We start from the raw sequence: 23,516 nt of genomic DNA, 5'->3' as shown, positions 1-23,516 counted from the left end.
CTCTCTCTGCCTCTCAGCTGCAGGCCAGTCCAGGTCGTATGCCTCACGTCTCAGTTCTTCCACGGCTCCCAGCAGTGTCTGGGTGCCCAAGAACAAAGACCACCTGCCTCCGGGTCAGCGACTCGGCCTGGAGACCCCCACTCCAAAGCCCTATACCAACAGGACTTCAGGCTGAGATCTCCCCACGTCCTGCAGTGTCTGCCCGTTGCCAAATGGGATGAACTCAATCAAATTCCCAAGCTTCTGCTCCCCGAGCTGCGGGATCCACAACTCCACCCAACAGGACCCACGCCCACCTATGCATGAGCTAAACATCCTGCAGAGGGACTATGATATTTTGCTTTACCTGAAAGAACTGTCTAAGTCATTTGGGTCATTTAGACTGGACGGGACAGATTTACCATATACACCAGGAAACTTAATCTTGTAACAGTTCTGAATGCTTGGACATTCTATAACAAAGTTCTGGCAGATCTTCTGTCCTATTTGTCCCATATTTAATTTTGCAAATAGACCCTTTCCATTATTCAGAGATTATGTAAATGGCAACCTTATTTATTTCTATTTGTATGGAGTACTGCATTCTATTTGTGAATCTGTTACTCAGACATAAACATCTCTTACAGACTCCATGCTTAACTGTTGTCATAATGGAGATAAAGCTTCAACATGTGACTTGGAGGAGTTATGTATGCCTCATTCAACATTGTGAGAATAGGTATCTAAAAGTTGTCCTTATGGGGATCTTGTAAACACAATCTCCAAGAACTACTAATGACAATTTTTTCCCAACCATTCTTGATTGCATAAGAAGTTGTCCTTCTTAGATTGTGAACATTGTATAGACAGGATAACAACTATTTTGTTTCAAATCTGAGGCTAGAACTTGGAAAACTCTTTGAGCTGCAGTGACCTGGGTAAAGCTGGTCCACTGGAGACATTTGGCAGTTTTTAAAGCTTTTCAGATTTCAGATTCTCAAAAGTTGAGCACATGTAATTCACTTATGTACAGTTAGAATAAAAAAACCTTCTACATTTAAATTTATATGCTTTTAATGATGGGTTAATTAAATCTGCAGTCTGTAGTCTACTAATTAGAAACTGTTTTCTTCAGAAAGAACTAAAACTAAAAACAAATCTCTAAAATAATTAATTCTCTCATTCTTTTCTAGATTCTACTTCCTTTTAAAAAAATAAGAATGTGATTCTGATTGCATTGTAAATCTAACACAAATTAAAATAAGGCATCCCAAAACTTGTGAACATTTGCTGCAGCTTGAGGACCAACCAGGTGCTAGAAAGATGTTCTGTGTTAATGAGCCCTACTTACAGAGGACCACGTTTTGGTTCCCAGTATCCACATGGAAATTCCCAACTGTTTGTAACTCTATTTCAGGGGAGCTAACACCCTTCTGACCACCAAGTATGCCAGACATTTACATGGTCTATATATTATGACACATATATTGATATATAAAATAAAAATAATTAAATTAAGCAATGACCACAAAGAATTATGGATGGACACCATACTGTTTACATCTAGACCCGACTATATGTATCTAGATATGCCACTAATAGGAAGCAGAAGGCAAGGGGCCTTATATTTGGGTACGATCACTGTTTATATTATTTATGAAACTTACTTTATGTTAAACTTTTTGACTAATGTTCTTATCATTCTAAAATTTGAGTCATATTGTTCTACTAATAATAAGTAGCATAGCTATTCTCACAACACCAAATTTTAAAACATCCATCTTCATTTGTGCATTGTTACAGAATATTACTCCCTTCGACTTGGTGAAAATAGTGAAGGAAATTTTGCCCATACTTGGTTTATCTTGATGGCACTATCAAGCTGTGTATCAGAGAGAATAGAACAGAAATTTTCTAGCAGATCTCTTTAACAAAATAAATGTCACATGTCTTAACGCTGCCCATGTAATGGTAAGGAGCAAGTTGTTTGTATGGACACATGGTTTCATGTTGATGATCATCTAATATAAGTATAACTACCTCCAGGCAGACATAACCATCCTAAGAGACTTGTTTGCCAGGAATGGCAGATGGATGGATAGGGACCATCTGCAGCCACAAAGGAAGGAGAGAATAATTTCAGGTTGTGTCAGAAATTTAAAAACAGATTAACTACTGTGAATCAGAACATATTTAAGAATTTCTGTTCTGAATGCTAACTGGTGATACTGAATTGCACCAAAATAAAAATTGATAGGAAATGTAATTATTCATTTATTTTACATATTTCAGAATTATTTTTTCAATTCCAAGTAAATTATTTTTGCATTATAATCACATAATTATATAAATGTGGCAATATATTACCTATGCTGTAACTTTGGTAAACATGTACAACTATCCATTGTTTTTAAATTAAAAACTCTACAAATTCTTAGATATTTTTGAATCTATAGAGTATTCTCTATAGATTAAGCTTTCTATGGAGATGAATATTCCTCAGTTACAATCACATTTCTTTAGCCCAAGTATAATCCATCAAACACAGTATATTACAAACTAAGCTGTATTTATCAGGCCACATAAATCATAAAGCAAACTGAAAAAAAATAGAAGTGAAAATTCATCCAGACTATTGAAGTATCATGAAAAGCAAATAACAAGAAACATCTAGGAATTTGTAAACTAAAATCATAGCTTTTTTTTTTTTTTGCTTAAACAAAAGAAATAACTCTGTTCAAGTATGACATGGTAAAGGCAATATCACAGTATTATAAAACCAGTGATCATTCATGATAAATTAGGGCTCTAGTGTAACTATGTTTTATAATGCTAAATACTTATGTTCATAGATTTTTCTATGTACATACTGACAGCCATTCCAATTTGATCAGCTATGCAGTACTCAAGCTAAAATAGAATTATGGACGGATACAGCATTGCTCCTTTTAGTGATAAGAATCTGTATGAAAAGAATGGACTCCGGACCTTGGCAATTGGTTCATTATTACTTACAGAGTCTGTTTCAGTCATGTGTTTGTTGGTAGTTGGGTGTGATTATGTGAATCGTTCTAGTTTACAAGACTGTAAAACTAGGATAAGTCTCCTGGGTAGAATATTGCAAGTCTGCATCATTAGTTTGTATTTACTGTGCACGGTGGCTAAGCTCATTTTGGTTTTGCATTGAAGTATCATAAACATTGGTTAATGCTTTTGGAGAACAATTCCAGGCTTGAGAGCAAAACATTCCTCTGTGGGTTTGTATGTTTGTTGGTTTACTGGTTTGTTTTGTTATGTTTATTTTGTTTTGTTTTAATATCACTTGCTTTAAGAACTTATTGAAATTCAATCTCTGTGCACTTTGTTTATTCAGTTATCTATTGTCATTATGGCTATTGAACTTAGGGTATTGAATATGCAAAGCAAATAGTCCGCCACTGAGCTATTTGATATATCTAAAATGAATTAACTAATTATAAATTAGAGTGCTTCCCCCATTAGCGTCTCCTGAAAGAAGCAGTTTTTCTGACAAGGGATGAGTGAGGCACAGATCTATGAGTATAGTATTATGTCATCAGGGACCATTTTATTGGTATATCTTTTTAGCAGTATTATAATAGTAGATTTTCCCCTGGTACTCATAACCTCTCAAGTCTCAGGTTATTGCTACACATTTGTATTCCATCTAATGGTGTAGGCCTTAAATCCAAACGAATAGTGGTTGTTCAATTTAATAAAATTTATAAAAGTATTATGCAAGAGTATTTTCCAGGCAGGTCCAGTTACCTGTATGTCAGGTATGTAACAGGGTTCATGTTGAGTAAGAGTGACTATAGGCTCCCTGTCCAGTGACACACATAGCACATTTCAGCATCGTATATGCTAGACAGTAGGGGTGAAATTGTAGCTTCTAGTTAGGGACCATAGAATTTTACCATGTTCAGTGACATACACAAGTGATGCCTTTATCAATAGGACATTACTGTCAGGATGTAGATGGTAATCAATAGCATTGTTCATTGCCTATAGTGTCTAGAGGATCATAATAAGTCCTTAGGCCAATAAGTCAAAAAGATGGCATCATTCTAGTATTGGGGGGTTTACTTGGTAATATATATGTGTCTAGTTGAGATATTGTGTATCCCACTACATAGTAACTTTTAAAGTGTTACTTTTAAATATATATGTATCTTTAGAAAGCTAATAGAATAATAAATTTCCATATGGCTTTTCAAAAATAATTTGGTGTTAGTTATTCCTCCTTTTGTTCCATACTTTATTCTTCCCACTCTTCTCATCCCCATTTAAACTCTAGAACTGGATGGTATGCAAACAACAAGAGATTTTAGGTCATCCTAGTAAATGGGATGGCAGTATCAAACTACCTCATCAGGACTCAGATATATATGCATTAGAGGAGGCAGAAAGAAGATAGAAGGAACCAATTGTGGTGGATGACTTCCAATGCTCAGCATGGGGTGGCCTTGGTGGGAACAGAGTGACATGGTTCCTGTCCTTGGATCAGAGTCCCAGTGTGAACATCCAGGAAAGTCAATGGCTACTGTGGGTATAAGGCTTGTTTATGTGGAAATATACAGATTTTCAGGAACCAGTACTAGTAGTGGAGGATTCTTTCTTTCTTAGAAATGTTCTACCTCTTAATGTTAATGACTCCATGATAATTAGAAACAGTATAAGTCCAGGAGCTGATGGTGTGGCTGTCTCAGCAAAATGTTAAATGCCGGAACCTTCAGGGCAGCCCTTTATGAAAATGAATTCTAAATTTATGAGTTAAAAAATACATAGCTTCTCAACAAATGGTTCTGGTTCAACTGGAGGTCAGCATGTAGAAGAATGCAAATAGATCCATTCTTATGTCCTCATACAAAGCTCAAGTCCAAGTGGATCAAGGATCTCCTACAAAATCAAATATACTGAAACTAATATAAGAGAAAGTGGGGAAAGAGCATTGAACACATGGACACAGACTAAAATTTCCTGAACAGAACACCAATGGCTTAAGCTCTAAGGTCAACAATCAACAAATGCGACGTCATAAAATTGCAAAGCTTCTGTAAGGCAAAGGGCGCTATCAATAGGACAAAATGGCTACCAACAGATTGGGAAAAGATCTTTATCAATCCTACATCCGATAGAGGGCTAACATCCAATATATACCAAGAACTCAAGAAGTTAGATTCTAGAGAACCAAATAACCCTACTAAAAAATGGTGTAAAAGAGCTAAAAAAAAAAAGAATTCTCAACTGAGGAATACCGAATGGGTGAGAAGCACCGAAAGAAATGTTCAACATCCTTAGTCATCAGGGAAATGCAAATCTAAACAACCCAGAGATTCCACCTCACACCAGTCAGAATGACTAAGATCAAAAACTCAGGTGACAGCAGATGCTGGCCAGGATGTGCAGAAAGAGGAACACTCCTCCATTGTTGGTGGGATTGCAAGCTGGTACAACCACTCTGGAAATCAATCTGGCAGTTCCTCAGAAAACTGGACATAGTACTACCTGAGGACACAGTTATACCACTCCTGGACATATACCCAAAGGAAGTTCCAACATATAACAAAGACACATGTTCCACTATGTTCAAAACAGCCTTACTTATAGTAGCCCGAAGCTGGAAAGAACCCAGATGTCCTTCAACAGAGGAATGGATACAGAAAATGTGGTAGATTTACACAATAGAGTACTACTCAGCTATTAAAAACAATGAATTCATGAAATATTAGGCAAGTGGATGGAACTAGAAAATATCATCCTGAGTAAGGTAACCCAGTCACAAAAGAACACACATGGCATTTACTCACTGTTAAGTGAATAGTAGTCCAAAAACTTGGAATACTCAAGATACAATTCACAGACCACATGAAGCTCAAGAAGAAGGAAGATCAAAGTGTAGATGCTTCAGTCCTTCTTAGAAGGAGTAACAAAGTACTCAAGAGAGAAAATAAAGAGACAAAGTGTGGAGCAGAGACTGAAGGAAATGCCATCCAGAGACTGCCCCACCTGGGAATCCATCCCATACATAGTTGCCAAACCCAGTCACTATTGCAGGTGCCAAGAAATGCTTGCTGACAGGAGCCTGATATAGCTGTATCCTGAGAGGCTCTATCAGTGTCTGACAAATACAGAGGCAGTTGCTAACAGCCAAACATTGACTGAGCACAGAGTCCCCAATGGAGGTGTTAGGGAAAGGATTGAAGGAGTTGAAGGAGTTTGCAACTCATAGAAAGAACAACAATATGAACCTTAGAGATCCCAGGGACTAAACCACCAACCAAAGGGTACACATAGAGGGACCCATGGCTCCAGCCACATATGTAGCAGAGGATGGCCTTGTCAAGCATCTATGGGAGAAGAGGCCCTTGATCCTGTGAAGGCTTGATTCCCCAATGTAGGGGAATGCCAAGTCAAGGAGGCAGGAGTAGGTGGATGGGTGGTGGAGCACCCTCACAGAAGCAGGGGGGAGGGTGTCTGGGATAGGAGGTTTCTAGAGGGGAAACCTGGAAAGGGGATAACATTTGAAATGTAAATAAATAAAATATCCAATAAAAAAGAAAGTTTGGGAACAAAAATAAGAATAAAAATACATAATTTCTCAACTATGCAAAAATATGGATGTGATATGACTTATGAGGGGCTTCATGAATCTAAAGGAACAAAGGCAGCTCACTATGAGTCAGTTGTCTGAAAGATAAAAAGGCAGGGAGACACAAAGGCAGATTCCTGAGCTTAAAGTCAGCCTGGGACACAGGAAATCAGGGCTCAGATGTGGTAGAAAAGGTATTTTCAGGACAGAGTCCCACCAAATTAGTTTATTCTCTATGCTTAACAGAGACAGGCAGGTCACTGAATTCGTTTGCGGTGTTAAAATGGAATGTGTGCTTACTGTCTCCTAAGAATTAAGGGACTGGGATCTTGGAATGCTGATTCATAAGGAAATAACAATCAAAAGGAAATCTGAACTAAATGGATGAATAGATGTGTTTTACTGGGCTTTTGGTGTGCATGAGATGTGCTAGCAGAACTCGATAACAGTTCTTCTGAATTTTTTCCAGAGAGTTGAGCTCACTGGATGTCTTTGAAGAATGAAAATAGCTCTTCAAGAATTTTTTCTATCCAGATTTTTGACTTGGTTTAACGATTCAATAATTCTTTATAGCATCCTTTCTGACTTTGGTTAGAAAATCCATGATATATCCATATAGCTTTTAGAATTTTTACTAGCAGAGAAAGCTGCCTCAACCAGATAATTTTTTTAAATAGTAAGAAAAAGCAGACTGAAGCAGAGCAGAACACACACACACACACACACACACACACACACACACACACAGAATAGAGCTGGCCAGAAAGACATCTCAGTAGAACTTAGGTCACCAGCTTGGAATCACGAATTGACTTTGGATTGCTCTTCTCAGAGTGAACAGACACCCTTTTCTCAGAATCCCTCTCTCAGCCAAGCCCGGTCCTTGGAGTTCCAAGAAGCTTGTCTCCGAGACACAACAGAACTAAAGGATAGATGAAGTCACAGAGACATTGAGAACTTACATAATCCATGCACATATTTAAGCCTGACAAAATTCAACCATGGAGACAGAGAAATGGGCACAATGTTCTACCTGCTAAGAGAAGGAAAGAAATTCAGTTTTCTTTAATGAACTGACACTTGAGCATATCACTAGTACTCCAGGGAAGGTTTCAGGAATATGTGGCAAACTTAAAACTAAATCCATGTTTTTTTTTTGTGTGCTTCTTTTAGTTTCTGGTTTGTTTATTTTTGCTCTCATCATGTTTTGCTTTGTTTTTATGTGGTTCATGAGAAACATTGGTAGAATTTTTCAAATGTTGTAGCTCTTAGGGCCTTTTATATCCTCCATGATTCTTAATAAACAAATTCATTTATAAATTTTCTATTTATAAATTTTCATGTTACTAAAATTTGTTTTCTAACCTTTGGTTGTTATTAACTAATCTTCTCTTCTAATTTTAGATATGAATTAATGTATCTAATTTTATTATTATTATTAATTTGGTTGTGGTTATTAATATATTCTGAGATGCACTTAGCATACCACTTTGTAAACAGTGTTTTGTGCCCTGAATTTGTATGAATATTTTGAGTGTTATGTACTCATAATTGATTGGTGGCTTTAGGATACAACCTTCTCTCTATTACTGATTTTATTTTTGAATTTATCATGACATGCATGATATCTCCTATAGGGCCTTTTGCTTCCATTACCACTTATATAACCTAAACTGCTATGTTTCAAATATCTCTGGTTCAATTAGAAAAGAAGTCTTCTGATAATTGGAAAAAAAACGATCAACTATTTGTTTTGTTGCCTTCTAGTATCCAACTTTTCATAATATGCTCAATTGACAGTGTTCAGCCACCTATATTAATTCCATAAGGTAGAAGTTCCCCCTATTTCCTTTATGAATTATTAGTATTACTTATTTCACTTCCATTATGTGGACTCTTCTTATTGAAAACACAATTGATTTGCTGCCTCCAACTCATGTTCTTTGATATTTAACTGGTTGTCAGTAAAACAATTGATGAGCATTTTTCCTCCCTACCCAATTTCTGCATTAGGAGGATATTATCTGTATATTTTAGAGTGAACACCCTCATCATCCTAGTCTTCCTCCCGTGACCCTAATGGCAATTCTCGTCAGTGTTCTGACAGGTCGATTGTTTCATCCCACGAGTAGTTGTGCCAAAGTAAAACATTACCCAACAGAGTATATCTCTGTTTTAAATCATTGTATGTATTGTGTGTATCTAAGTGTGAATACAGGAATGAATTTGAAGTCACACAAAAATAGAATTCAGTGGACAAACTTGGCTTTTGTTTAGAGGCAAAATCACTCCTGTTCTCTCTGTGTGTTAAAAAAAATTCTTTCATACTTGAAAGGTAAGGTTATGAGCATTTTCTCATAGTCCATTTTCTGAGAATACGGCTGATACTTCACCAGAGATATGTTAAATAATCTTTTCAGCAAATTTCCCTGACATACTCTCACTTCTGAAATGGTGGTCTTCCTAAATAAACTGAGATCAAAACAATTTTACAAGTGAGTGTCATTACAATACTTCATATCTATACAGTTTTTTCACAAGAAACCATATTCTCTAATTCATATTCATATTTCTTGTGTCTGAAATAATTCTTAGTGCATAGAAAGTGATGAATAGTCCATCCTACTCAAATATATTTATGTTTAACATATTACTTCATTGACACATGTATATTATTTCTGAAATATGAATTCTCAGCAGCTAACCTGTAACCTATGTGTTTAACATAAATAGGTTCATTTAATCATGAATTATAATTAATTGTTCAATTGTGCTTCTCATACCATTGAGGATAAGAAATCATAAAAATTGAGAAATGTCTTAGTGGAAGCAGCTACAAATGAATTGAATGTGTTTTTAATTCAGGCTTTGTACTCTCCTCTTTAATGATGAGGTTATATTGTTCAAAATCTAATAGATGAGTAAATAGCTTGGGATAAAGTAGATGAATGAATACAGAGAATTAGGCTTTCTGTGCGTATATTATCTTCACTAATAAGATACCTCATTTGTCATCTTTTTAACTATGTGTCATTACATATAAAATAAGTCAATAGCTATTTCTAACTATAGGATATATAAGTTATTTTAGAATATCTTTAATTACAATACTTATACAGCTATGAAACTAACAATATTTAGACACATTTTTTTTTATCTTCTTGGTTACTGCAAGAAGTACTTACCCAGGGACAATTTTACTTTCCTTGAGTAATTGGATTTATCCTACTAGTCTTTAGCTAATGCTCAATACTGTAATTTAGTACCTTATTATCAATGAGTTCAGTGTGATTTTCATGGGAGATTTTACTCTCTTAATTTTATCTCATTACTCTTAGTAATTGTCTTTACATATCATTGCTCTTTCTCATGCATAATACAGCACTTTTGTTCCTTAATATAAATCCATTTCATATTAATGTAGATAGTTGCCATCTATCACATCAGACTTGTTCTATCCAGTTTTACATAGTTAGAACATTTTAGTTGTCTTTCATTAATTTCTTCTACTGTCCCTTCAAACATCCTCAAGTGTTTCTTCTTTCAAACTATAACAATATGAATACTGAAACTATTATCTAGCCAAGGTATATTAGCCAAATTTTCATGAAGTACAAGTGGAATAATTATAGGTTCTTGTCTTGTAAGCAATAGGAAAGGCTTGCTTTTGTGCAATTTATATGTTGTACCTTCATTTGGATTTGTATTTCACAGTGAGTTGGATTCAGCTAAGTTCCCAGTTCACTACATTAAAATTCAATTTTAATTTGGAAAACAGACAATCCAAAGGAGTATACAATATCAGAATATCATCATTGCTTATATTTTTCTCAAAGTTTGCATTTTAAATTATGATATGTGAACATAAGGAAAAAGAATATCAATTTAACTACTGCCTCTCTGTCTGCGCTTCTTTGCTTGATATGCTTTGTAGTCCTCTTTTAAGTTTTCCCAGGGTGTTGGACCTTCTGTGGGGATGAGAATTCTTGCATAAGCTTGCTTTTAATAATTTCACTTAACAAAGTTGTGAACATTAATTTGTGTATAATTGTAATATCAATAATAATTAGAATAACATGTTTTACTCTTGTCACTCAAATATGAAAACAAATGAAAATATATTTAATCTCAAATAATCAGTGTAAAGGTGATTAGACAGAATTTTATGTAAGTATATGAATATATATATATATATATATATATATGTACATATACAGGTATACACATATAGACATACAAACATGTATACGTATATACTAAGTGTGAAAATATATTATACTTTTATATAGGACATACGTAAAAAAAATCAAACTTTTTCAGTATCCATTAATCAATATAGCTGAAGTAATCAAAATGTTTTATCAGATCACCAGTTTCCAATACTGTAACATGTAATATTATGAATTATTATGAATTTAAGGCAATAATAAACATTTACTGGTTTATAATTATTCATCATTCGAAGATCATGGTCATGCCATCAAGAATAGAGGTTTACCAACACCTTTCCTTTTTCAAACACTATAGAAATACTGCAATCCAGTTGATCAAACTGAAATTTGTGCTCTTCTTTACACTGCTTCCAGAAAAGCAAAATAAATTCCCAGATATTAGAATTGTCTAAAAATCAAACAATGCTTGGTTTAAGTTTTAAAAGTAGAATAGCAAACAATTGTTCCTAATGAAGAATGTATTAGAATAACAATGTGAAAATCATCATTCTTTGTGTTTGTATACACATTCAAACACAGTTGTTTTGTCTTATTTGCTTTTTTCGTGGTCCAACAAACATTAAAATCCATAGAAAAGTAATTAAGAACAGCACACTCCTTAATCCTTTGCTCAAGGCAAAAGAATAACCATAAGAATCTCAATAAACACAATATTTACAAGAAAAAATGTATGTTATTTGGCACCATACTAATATGATTAAAGTAGAAAATATATCATATAAATCTCTTAAATTGACTGTAGCATCTCTGTGGGTACTGAGCACATGTAGTACAGAGAGTCCTTATATGCATGTAATATATCAGATAAATAAAAAATAACAAATATTTAAAAATTATTTTATATTTTAAAAGAATCTATATTGAGTTTTCACCAATGGCATCCAGTAGTCCCTTTCTCCTAAACATCACATGCTGTCACCAATGGTATCAGTTATCCTCTTAAAACCTGACAGTAATGGACTTTTGCTGAAGATATCACTAAAGTAACTGAACCCAGAAAAGTCAAGCTGGTTCCCACCTAGAATCTTCATCTCTACTGAGAAGCATCCAGGGTGCTGTAATTCATTACAACGGAGGAGAAAGTGATTATCAATTAGCTCCTTACCCTATGACTTAGAGCAGCATTGTGTGTGTAAAATAGACTAATGAGAAATTGACATAAATATTATGGGCTAACCAACCATTTTAAAAAAGAATAAATTTGAGGCTTACTCCATTAGATGGATTCCATATCAGACACTGTCAATATGGCAAACAAACTAACAAACCCAAGGAGACTAGATAAGGAAAACCTACTTTATTATTCTTTTAAAGCAAAACAGGAGTAAAATTATTCCCTTTGGCATATTGCTATACTCAAAGGTAAGAGGATTAATTACCCTCTATTACAGAAGCCTCTATTGTGGTAGATGGGAATTAACACAGAGGCCCCCAACTGTACAATCTACAGAAAATGAAAAACATTTGAGTACTCCATCCTACCTAGATGTCTTGATCATACCCTTCCTGAAGACTCTGGGATCTTTGCAGAAGATGAGATGGGAAGAATGTAAAAGCCAGAGCAGGTGAATGACTCCTAGGAAACAGTGTCTTTCTAAGTCTGATTTGCTTATATATTCACAGAATCAGAGACAGCATACTCAAGATTTCTTAGTCAAGTCAGGCAAAATGTCAATGCTCATTAAGAATCTATGTGAAATTGATACTTAAGGAGAGGATAATCAATTGTTCTCCAATGGAATGACAGTATCAGCCACAGTCAAGGGATATAGCAATATGTCAAAGGGAATAATTTTACTCCTGTGTTGCTTTAAAAGAATAATAAACTAGGTTTTCCTTATCTAGTCTCCTTGGGTTGGTTTGTTTCTTTGTTTGCCATATTGACTGTTGACTATATATGTTCAGAAGTAATAGGCACCACAAAAATGTGCTTCTTATTTTTGTGTGAATATTGATGTATTCTGATTTCGTACTATTTATTGTTCTATTGTTTTTATTTGTTTGTTTGTTTTACTTATCATTTTGAAAGTATAAAGAATACGAAGTTGAAGGAAGTAAGGAAGACCTAGGTAGAAGATGTTAAGGGTTGAACAGGAATATAATCAAAATACATTACGAGTTTTTATTTCTGAAGCCAGTATTTGCAATTCAAAAAAGCTATATACAATAACAAAAAAACTAAGCCTACTATGACTCAGTTGATAGAACAATCAAATTAATCAAGGTTAATGGTGGCGAAGCTACCATAAGAAGAAATAGTCAAGCTAGGTTGAGGTACATTTACAACAAAATTTTGGCTGTCTGTGTTTTGCAAAGAAATATCAAATTGAAGTTGTCTTTATTTAAGGGAAAAATTGAATATAATGCCATATATTACTTTTAAAAATAGATAAAAACAAGATGTTATGTCTTGTATTAATAAATAATGAAATAAGAATGAAAAAGATACATAAATGTGAAAAAATTAGTTGATAAAAGAATTACGATAACAACTAAAATTGGAACCTTGAAATCAGAATGGCAGCTTCTGGAGAAACAACTCAGTTATTCAGAGGAGTTTTTCCTGCAGAGGACCTAGACTTGCTGCCTAAAATTCACATGGTGCTCCAAAACCACACACAACTCTATTTCCAAGGGATCTTTTGTGCTTTTCTCACCTCCACAGGCTCTAGACAGGCAAATGGTAAATATAGACACATTCAAACAAAATGTTCATACCCATAGCATAAATCAAATAACAGTAATACCTAGACCACCTTCTCCATAGAGATTGTTTTTACAAAGTGACTACAATAAAAGGATCTAAAGGCCTACTAGACAGAACCCATCCTCAAGCTTCAGATGTATTTGTGAGAGAAATGAATGAAGCTTACAATTCTTATCTTCCTCACCTTTCCACCTAGTCAGGCTCCATTAAACTATGAGTGAAACTTATCAAAGAGTATTTACAATGTTCCATGCAATGCATCAGTGAATTCAACTTGGCAATTTTGATCTAGTGATGATATGGACCGGGATGAGCCAATGTGCTTGCTACTGATTTATAGAGCAGTATTGATTTTGATCACTGAGGAGATTAGCTTTTCTGCTTTGCTGACTAAGGTGAGCTGCTGTAGAGATTAAATAAGAAACATGTTTTCAAGGATTGTTTTATCTGTATCTTGCCACCTGAACCAGTATTTTATGAAGTTTAAAACATACTGCAGGACAGAGTCCATTTTTAAATTGCAATTACTTATAAGACGCACAGCAATAGATTAACTGAGAAATTGATGGTAATTTGAAGATATAAAATATTGCATAAGTGCTAATATTAATTCAACTCTGACAAATAGAAACCTAAGAATGCAAGCCCAAGTTGAAGACAATTAGAAACAATTATTTAGGTGATTTTTTTTAAATTGTCACTAATGATGTTTTGCCAATTGAAATATTTTTTTAAAAAAATCCATTGTAGGCATAGAAAATACTTTGTAGCCAATCAAATATGCAAACATGTGATCATTGATTTGGTTATTTTGGAAAATTAACCATGGCCATGTAGGTGGTAAGAGCTCTTCATTATCCTCAATGATAGAAAGGCACTTGTACCTTAATGGTAAAGAAACACTAGTTACTACTAGCTTTACTTCTGAAAATCTAACTGTGGTGGATTGAATAGTTAGGCCCCCTTGGGCTCAGGGTTTGAACGTTTGATCCATGGGAAGTGATACACTTAGGAGGTGTGGCCTTGTTGGAGTAGGTGTGGCACTGTTGAAGAATAAGTATCATTATGGAGGCAAGCTCTGAGACCTGACATATGCTCAAGCTCTGCATGGTGTGGAACACAGTCTCCCGTGGATGCATGAGGATCCAGACGTAGAACTCTCTGTTCCTTCCTCAGTACCATGTATGCCTAGACCTTGTCAACTTTCCCACCATGATGATAATAAGGAGTAAGTGTCTGAAACAGTGTCAGGCCTGACTAAATGTTTTCCTTTATGAGTTGCCTTTGTCATGGTGTCTCTTTCCAGCAATACAACCCTCACTAAGACACTAATATTAGGTTAAATTTTAGAAAGATAATAATGCTCAGTACTGGAATGACCTCAATACCAGCATCCTATAACTAGATTGCTGTAAATATATCTGTAGATATTAGTTATTCCCTCTTGTCTTTTGTTTGTCTCAATTGTATGTGCATGATCATAAACTATTATTTTCTATCATTGCTTCTTTTCTTTAAGATAATCCTTCCAATGCATCTCTTAGTATCAATGATTCTATTTAGTTATCTCTTCAATTTATTTTTCTACTGAGCTTTGTTCTATTGTACAATTCACAATTTTTATTCTCCCTCCTTCATACTACCGTATCCCATCCTGTTCATGTTCAAGTAACATACATTCGTGTCAGAGGATCTAAAATTCGAACACAAAAATTAAAATTTAATTCCATCTCAGAATAAAAGCACTAAAAATGACTGGTAAACTTACAGGGAAGTTTGGGGAAAAGGATATGACTCAAGTGGGAAAGAGCATGGTGAAATAAAAGATTCAAGTCTTATGATAGGGGATTGAAAACTTCCCATGATGATAGATTATCTGCATGGAGAGAGGAGATCATGCCATATGTGAGGAGAATTGTGAGGCAATTGGAACCTTGTCACCAGACAAAAATGAGGAGGGATGAATAGACTCAGAAACTCTGTATTCTCATATGTGACACCGGTAGCATTTCACCTGCTCCCTAACAAGTTTCCATCCTGTCGGAAGTGACCACAACATCCCACATGAGTATCATGACCGCTAATCACGTAACACAGAGCCCTCCATGTCAATGAGGTATCTAGATAGGTCGACCATGACGATTGAACAAATGAGCTTCTCTTCCCAGAGATTCCTTCCTGCAAAAGGTATTTAATCTCTAGTCCACCCTGAATCATTTGTATGCACCCATTTTCCACAGTGATCAATAAACAAACAGTTTGGACAAGCAAGGACCGTCTCTCTCATCAAGAACCACCTTGAAGGGAAGCATTCATCAAAGAGAGCCTTGCTGCATAAGTCTCTAGCAGAGGGCTACGGAGCTCATGAACATGGACACACACCCTTGAGCTGAGCTGGAGTTCCAGCCTGCTTTCCATTGTCCTTCCTGACTCCATGAGGATTCCAGCTACAACTGGACTTCTGGGAGCTAGGCAACGCCCTGACTCGGTCCGATCACCAATCTACACTGGGCCCCTCCATTCTCAAATCATAGCAGATTCCAGGGACAACTGGACACCCAAGAATTTAGAAATCCCTGCCTCCTTGGCCTCAGCCTGTCTCAATTATCACCCAGGCTGGGGCCCTATTTTACGCTGTTTGTATCCTATCACCTCCCTTTTTGTCTGCCAAAGCAGAGTTCACAGCAGCGAGGGAGTACATGGACCCACAGAGAACCATTAATTTGAAAGGGTATAACCAGGTAAAGATGGTCTTCTATGGAGTTTTTTATACTAAAGTAGAAGAAAATATATAACACTATGCTCATTTTCTTTTAATGACCAGAAACATCACACACACACACACACACACACACACACACACACACACAGGTATATATGCCAAATTTGATTTCTGGAAATATTGATGACTGATGTGAATAAGCATAATATTTTGTTTGTTTACCTTCTTTAAGGAAAGTATTCCTTCTCTGGTGTCCTTGTCAGTGGAGATAGAGAATACTCCAATCCCGTCTCCATTAGTGATGGAGTAAGTCATATCTGCATTTGAGCCAGTGTCTGCATCATTTGCCTTGATTTTCCCAACAGCTGAACCAACTTGAGCAGACTCAGGAACATACAGCTGATAGTGTTCTGGAAAACATTTCATATTAAAGTTAGATACAATAATAATCATAATATATATATATATATATATAATAAGAAATAATAAGTATTCTATCTGTATTATCAAATATACATAGTACAGAATGAAATATCTGTAAATATTCTTTTAGATTGGTTAAATGTTTCAATATATGCAAATATAGTATTCATAAAATAATAGACTAGTTTCAAACCCTTATCTAATCTCCATATTATCTTTATCTACATATTATTACTTTTACTAAAACAAAAGGAAAATAATAGAACATTTCATTTATAGTGACTAAAATTGAATCAGTCAAGCATAAGTAATCCCAGTTTTTTTCTTCACATTAATGTGAAGTTCAAATATGTATTAATATGTGTGTTTGGGTGTGTATGTGTGAGCATGCTTAAAATTGAACAAGGAAAAGGAGAATAGTGATTCCAAAAAATATAGGCTACCATTTCGTGAATAATTTATTTACTGAAATATGTAAGAACTATCATAGAAAAATAGTGAATATATTTAGATATATATCAAACATTTCCAATCAAAGCAATATTTCCAATTAAGTTTGATAGCTCTGCCTAATGATCACATCAAAAATTATGTTTTCAAAACTAAATCAAGCCAGTGGACCAGCTGAAGGATGAAGATCTACACCCAAGGTGATAGGCAGTTGTGCAATGGCTTCAGTGTTGTCTGTGTTTTTTCCTATGTGTAAAATAAACCCATTACAAAGGCATCATAATTCAGGATTTGGAAACAAAAATAAACTGAAATTTTTGATGGTAGAAAACATTGAGGTAGTGATCCTTTAATTATTTATAATCATTTTAAATGAATATTATTTTAATTATTAAAAATTAAAAGCGCATTTATTAGTGTATTTTATCACAACATTCAAAGGAACAGTATAAATACTAGGACTCTTGAATTTAAACGTAATTAAATAAATCATTTACCCAATATTACAACAATAATATTAAGCAGAAAATATATAGATAAAGATTGTGAACTAGAACATTATATTTATTTTGGTACAAAAGACAAAAAAAAATGGATACTACAAATTCTCCCTCCTATGTGGCCTAGCTTAAAATCTCCAGGCCTTGTAGAGACCAAATGACTATGAAGGAGCTAACTTAAGGAAGGGAGAATGTTAAAATGTAGGCAACGTGCAAGTAGAAGTGGTGGGGGACATCCAGGTGTGGTAAAGCTAGAAAAGGAGAAGATGCTACTATAAATAAGATAGACAAAGAACTAGAGAAGAGAAGAACCCACACTGGAGATGGTCTGAAATTGGAAACCTAGTAACTTGTAACTAAACAACAAATAATTTATTAGAAAGAATGGTTTCAAGGAAGAAAATCTGCGTGTCTGACAAAAAGCTTCATGTAGAAGCCATTAGTTAATAAATAAATTGTATTTTGCCAAGTGTGGGGTACCTTCTTATGACTTTTGAGCCAAAGAGGCCATACATGCTGTTAAACAACTCAAATTCTTGTTATTTCTATTGGTTTCCCAGAAGAACATGGACAGTGGTACCATATAGGTTAAATCACAACATGTTGGTGGAATCATATAGAGAAAGAAATTTCAATTAAGCAGGTAACTGTCCAGGTTTGTATTGCTAATAATACTAATAATATACTAATAATAATATAATAATATCATGTATTTTACTGCTGAATAAATGATATCAATTACATCACCCGATTTGAATACCACTAAGAAGAATAACAAATCATATAGATGAGTCTGTTGTGAAATAGTGTCATGTGCCTGAGTTACTGACTGTTCCCCAAATCTGAGTCTCCAAAGATAGCATCTACACCAACTGCTGTACATCCATTCAAAAGCCCATGATGGGAAGGACGCTTGAATGCATGAGCTAAACTCTGTTGTTTATTCAAGTTGACATATTGTCTGACAACATTCTAAATACATAAATACACCCATAGTCATTTGCTACTCTCAAGCTTAGTCAGAGAAACTTCTCTCAGTAGTGAAATGTGGTCGTTGAAAAAAGAATATGGTTGTGCTTGTGTCATGTTGAAAATGTGTAAGTGAAGTTTTTCACCCGAAACCAGACAGTATGCTGTCTCCTGCTAGATACAGTGAATATTATGGAAGATGGGGTTGAAAAAAATTTAGGAATCATAGGATACAGAAAACAAATTTGAAAATATCATCTTCAGGGTTGCACACAGCCACTTCAATCAATCATAGACCTCTAGCAAACTCTAAAATGGTTAAGGGTTTAAATGAGTGTGGTCTAGAAATAATCAGAAACAAATGCATGAAGATTTAATCCACTCTAGGCATAAAACAGAAACTATTTCCTAGTGATAGATTCAAGAAATGGAATCATTGCCTTCACTTGTGTGTACCTACTGGTAAACCATGTAGAGCCAATGGATGAATCCAATCATTAAATATAAACAATATGCAATATTATACTAAATGAGGAAAAAGTATTAACATCAGGAGGAAATAGATATGACCAATTTATTCTGTCTCATTAAATATTGAAAATATATAAGACAATCAGACAAGAGAAAATATTAAACAAAGATAGAAGGAAGTTCAAGTGACCTGATTGGGTGGAGCCATGTTCCTATATATAATCTAATGATTCCATCAGAAAATACTTGTAGTGAATTAACACTTGCAATCTTGTACGCCACAATGAACAATTCAAGGAATGTTTAAGGAGACAACCAGTACACATCATTCTTAAAACATACCTTGGAGTAAAAGTAGCCTATATATGCATGACATCTACCACAAATATTTGAAGACATTGAAGATAGAAAATGAGTCAGACTCTAGTAGATGAAAATGCCCTCTATGCTCATGGATAGGCAGAACAAATAATGTAGAAATGGCTCATTACTGAAAGCAGGCTATTTATGAAACTCAATCCCGGTCACATTTACAGTATCAGTCTTCATAGAAACAGAAAAAGAAAACTAAAATCAATATGGCCATATAGAAGACAAAACTGAAAGAAAACCACCACAAACCCGATGATGTTGAAGCTGTCATTACACTTTCAAGTTAATTAAGATCTATAATACCAGACAGACAATAACACCAGAACAAAAATATTCACATAGAGCAATGAATGCAACACACGATCCAGATACAAACCAATATAGCTACTTAAACTTTGATGCAGTTGACAAAATTACATGTTAGAGAAAAGACAACATCTTCAACAAACAGTACGAACAAACCATGTATCCATATGTGGAGGAGTAAAAATAGATCCTCATTTCTCACTCTGTAAAAAAAAAAAAATAGTCCACAATTCCAAGTGAATAAAAGCCCTTAAGATAAACCTGAACTCTGAGAGAGTGAGCGGGTGACATATGGAGAATACTTGAAGAAGCCTGCACAGGGAAAGACTTTCTGAAAAAGATGCCAACAGTTTAGAAGTGAGAATTCACAAATAATATTAGGCAAAATTTAAAAGTTCCTATGCAGCAATAAAAACGAGCTGCAAGGACAAAAATGGAGAAGAGACTGAAGGAAAGGAGAGCCAGTGATCCACCCAACTTGGGATCCATCTCAAGGGGAGGTTCCATAGACTGACACTGTGTTATGGTATGCCCACAGACAGGAGCCTAACATGGCTTCCCTCCAAGAGGCTCAACAAGAAGCTGAAAGAGTCAGATGGAGATAACTTACAGCCAACCTCCGGACAGAAGCCAGGGACCCCGGTGGTTGAATTAGGGGAAGGCTGGAAGAAACTGAGGAGAAAGGCGACCCCATAAGAAGAACAGCAGTATCAACTAACCTGGAATCCCAGGATCTCTCCAACCAGACAGCATACACGAGCTGATATGAGGGCCCCAGACACATACAGCAGAGAACTGCCTGGTCTGACTTCAGTGAGAGATTTGCCTAACCCTTGGGAGACTTGAGGCCCCAGGGAATGAGGAGGTCTGGCAGGGCGTGGGATTGGGATGTAAATTGTAGGGGCATCCTTTTGTAGACAGAGGGGAAGAGGAATGGGATGAGAAACTGGGAGGGTGGACTGGACTGTAAAATGATAAACATAGTAAAAATACAAATTAAAGAAATAAAACCACCACCACCAACAACAAAAATAACATTGAACACATATATATATATATATATATATATTTACATAGAACTGGAGAAAACACTTGCTAATCATCCATTGGGGAAGGATGAATATTTAGACTATATGAAGAACTCAAACTGACTATAAAAATTTTAGTTCGTCAATCTATCAATCAATTGAGTCATCCAGTGAGTAAAAATTCTAACACAAATCTCAGAATGTAAGTGGTCAAAACAAATAACACAATACATAAATGGTGTAGTGAAGAAATGTTTACTTTAAAAGGAAGTATATATTGGCAATTTGAGAAATTCATTTTTTAAATTATCTATTTATGTATGTATTATAATTACACCATTTTCTTCTTCCCTTTCCTCCCTCTAAATCCTTCCACATACTCCTATGTCCTCTCTTTCAAGCTTATAGCCTATTTTGTCTTTATTTTTTTACATACATATATGTGTATGTCCATAAATATAGATTACTAAAGATACAAATACACCTGGCTTAGTATGCATAATGTTGCTTGTATCTCTCTTTTTAGAAATGAACCTTTGGTATTTGATAACCAACTGTGGTGTTTATCCCCGGGGAAGACTACCTTTTCTTCCTTCAGCTTTCCTTAAATGAAAACAAAAAGTTCTCGAAGGAAGAAATAGTGACTAAGAAATAACTAGAAGAACAAATGATCACCCTAGCAATTAGGGTAATGTAAATAAAAACAATGTTGACATATCATTTTACACTAGTCAGATCTTTGCGAAGATCAACAAAGCAACGAACATCAGATGCTGGAGACACTGAAGGAAATGGAGCCCTTATTCTCTTTAGGTGGCATTGCAAACTGGTACAGACATTCTAGACATCAGTGTGCAGAATTCTGAGAAAGCTAAAAATAAGTATGTCTACCATATGGCACCGCTACACTGCTCCTTGACATACACCCCAAGGACTAGAAGTCTTACTTTATAGAAATGTTCAAAGGGAATCTAACTTAATGAACGTTGAAGTTTTCAATATTGGTGTATTGCTTACATTATTACCTGTGTTGGAATTCAGAGTTGTAAATGTAAAAATGCAGAATTTTAAAAACTTATGCTAATGTAAAAAAGATTTTAAAATAATTTTTAATAAATTCTGTGATGTACATGTAAAGTCTTGACATTTCGGTAATATAATTATTTATTTTTACAAAATTTTGTATTATAATTAATTTTGTATATAACAGAATCATAAAAACTAAATAAAATGCATAGATCTGGAATATTTTACAGTGTTGTATAATCCTAGGATTATTGTGCTCAATGCTCCAAAACTGTATATTTATCTCATTTCTTTACTTATGTCTTGGACTGCTCTCAAGTTCTCAGTTAAAGATCATGAATCTCGCTTACCGAAATCAATTTTACAATTGGATTTATAAGGACAAGCATGAATTCTAAATAAAAGTTAATTATTTTATGTTGAAATTAAGAAAAAATACAAGCCCACATCTACTCTTACCTAATTTTTTTTACAAAATATTCTCATTTTTAAGTCCTATGCTTTTATCTTTCAAACATACAGAAGTACTTTTCAAGCTAACGGAAATATTTTTAAAGTTTTATGCTAATAATGCTAATGTCCATTTGTGAGGATAATTCCTACCAAACCCATTCCAATCTGTCATACTAATTCTATTAGAGACTATAAGAACTTTGCTTGGTTCCATTACATGAATGCCAGTAACTGCTGCTGATGGTTCCAGTTACCCAGAGTGCTCACAGTGAGAAGCATGTATATTAGATACTTATGAGTGGAATGGTATTAAAAATTGTAAATGTCTGTCAAAAAAGCAGTATCAGAATCTCACATTTCCAATGAAAATAATATACGCTTGATCTCATTGAACTAAACACTTAAGAAAATACATGAAGGGTAATACCTCTATGGGAACCAAGCAAATATTCTTTAAAGAAAAGAAACCACTTTGAAATTCATAAGCATTTTTTGATGTTTTTAGTTTAGTTAATCATATTTTCAGATTTATTTAATTAATCATATCTTCTGAGCAGAGAAATCATGTTCTATAACCTAAAATACAAATTTGCTCAATGAAAACAAAGTTGAAATACCTTTAGCTAATTTGGTAATGATAAAAAACAGAAACCTCATATTTCTACAAACAAACAAGTTAGTGCATAACTCTTGATTTTATTGCAGTTAAAGAATTTTAAGAATGTGGGTCAAAATCTAATATGTATGTATATGTACCTCTGTGTGTGTGTGTGTGTGTGTATGTAATAAACAAAACAGAATGTAAGAAAAACTTCACATAAAAGACAAATCAGTAAAATGTACAAGTATTGTATTTCCCCAAAAAGAAAGCTCTGTAAGAGATGATTACAGATATTTGCAAAGAAATAAAAACAAACACAAACAAAAAAACAAAAAGCCCCGAATCCCAAACTTTTCTCTAATCCCTTCTATGTCATCAGTGTTGTCCTACAGTCAACATCAAAAACATAACATGCATACTGTCCTGTATTTTATCATTATTTGTTATTTAATATCTGTGAATATTAATAATTCTGTTCCTGAATTCTGTTCCCATTAAGATGGATATCTCAATAAAGCAAGGCATATATTTTTTCTACTGTTATAGCATCCATTTTAAGGTATTCCATAATCTGTTAGATATAGAATTATAACTTGATTTAAAAAGCCTTATGTTGAAATCTGAAAGAAATCCCTCCAGTATTCTTCAAGATCCAGATTGATTTTCT

The 23,516-nt window shown here is 34.6% G+C and overlaps 1 protein-coding gene across 3 annotated transcripts in view; it reads right to left on the bottom strand.

Moving 5' to 3' along the window:
* Cdh18 (cadherin 18) overlaps positions 1-23,516 on the bottom strand; it is a 393,131-nt gene that overhangs the window by 68,838 nt on the left and 300,777 nt on the right. For all 3 annotated transcript variants that reach the window (XM_028767586.1, XM_028767587.1, XM_028767588.1), the window contains one exon: positions 16,473-16,660. In XM_028767586.1, coding sequence (XP_028623419.1) covers positions 16,473-16,660 — 188 coding nt within the window. The remainder of the gene's footprint in view (positions 1-16,472; positions 16,661-23,516) is intronic.

The sequence above is a fragment of the Grammomys surdaster genome, unplaced genomic scaffold (assembly GCF_004785775.1).
Source record: "Grammomys surdaster isolate TR1022 unplaced genomic scaffold, NIH_TR_1.0 174, whole genome shotgun sequence".
NCBI lineage: Eukaryota > Metazoa > Chordata > Mammalia > Rodentia > Muridae > Grammomys > Grammomys surdaster.
This window is presented reverse-complemented; position numbering and strand designations above follow the sequence as displayed.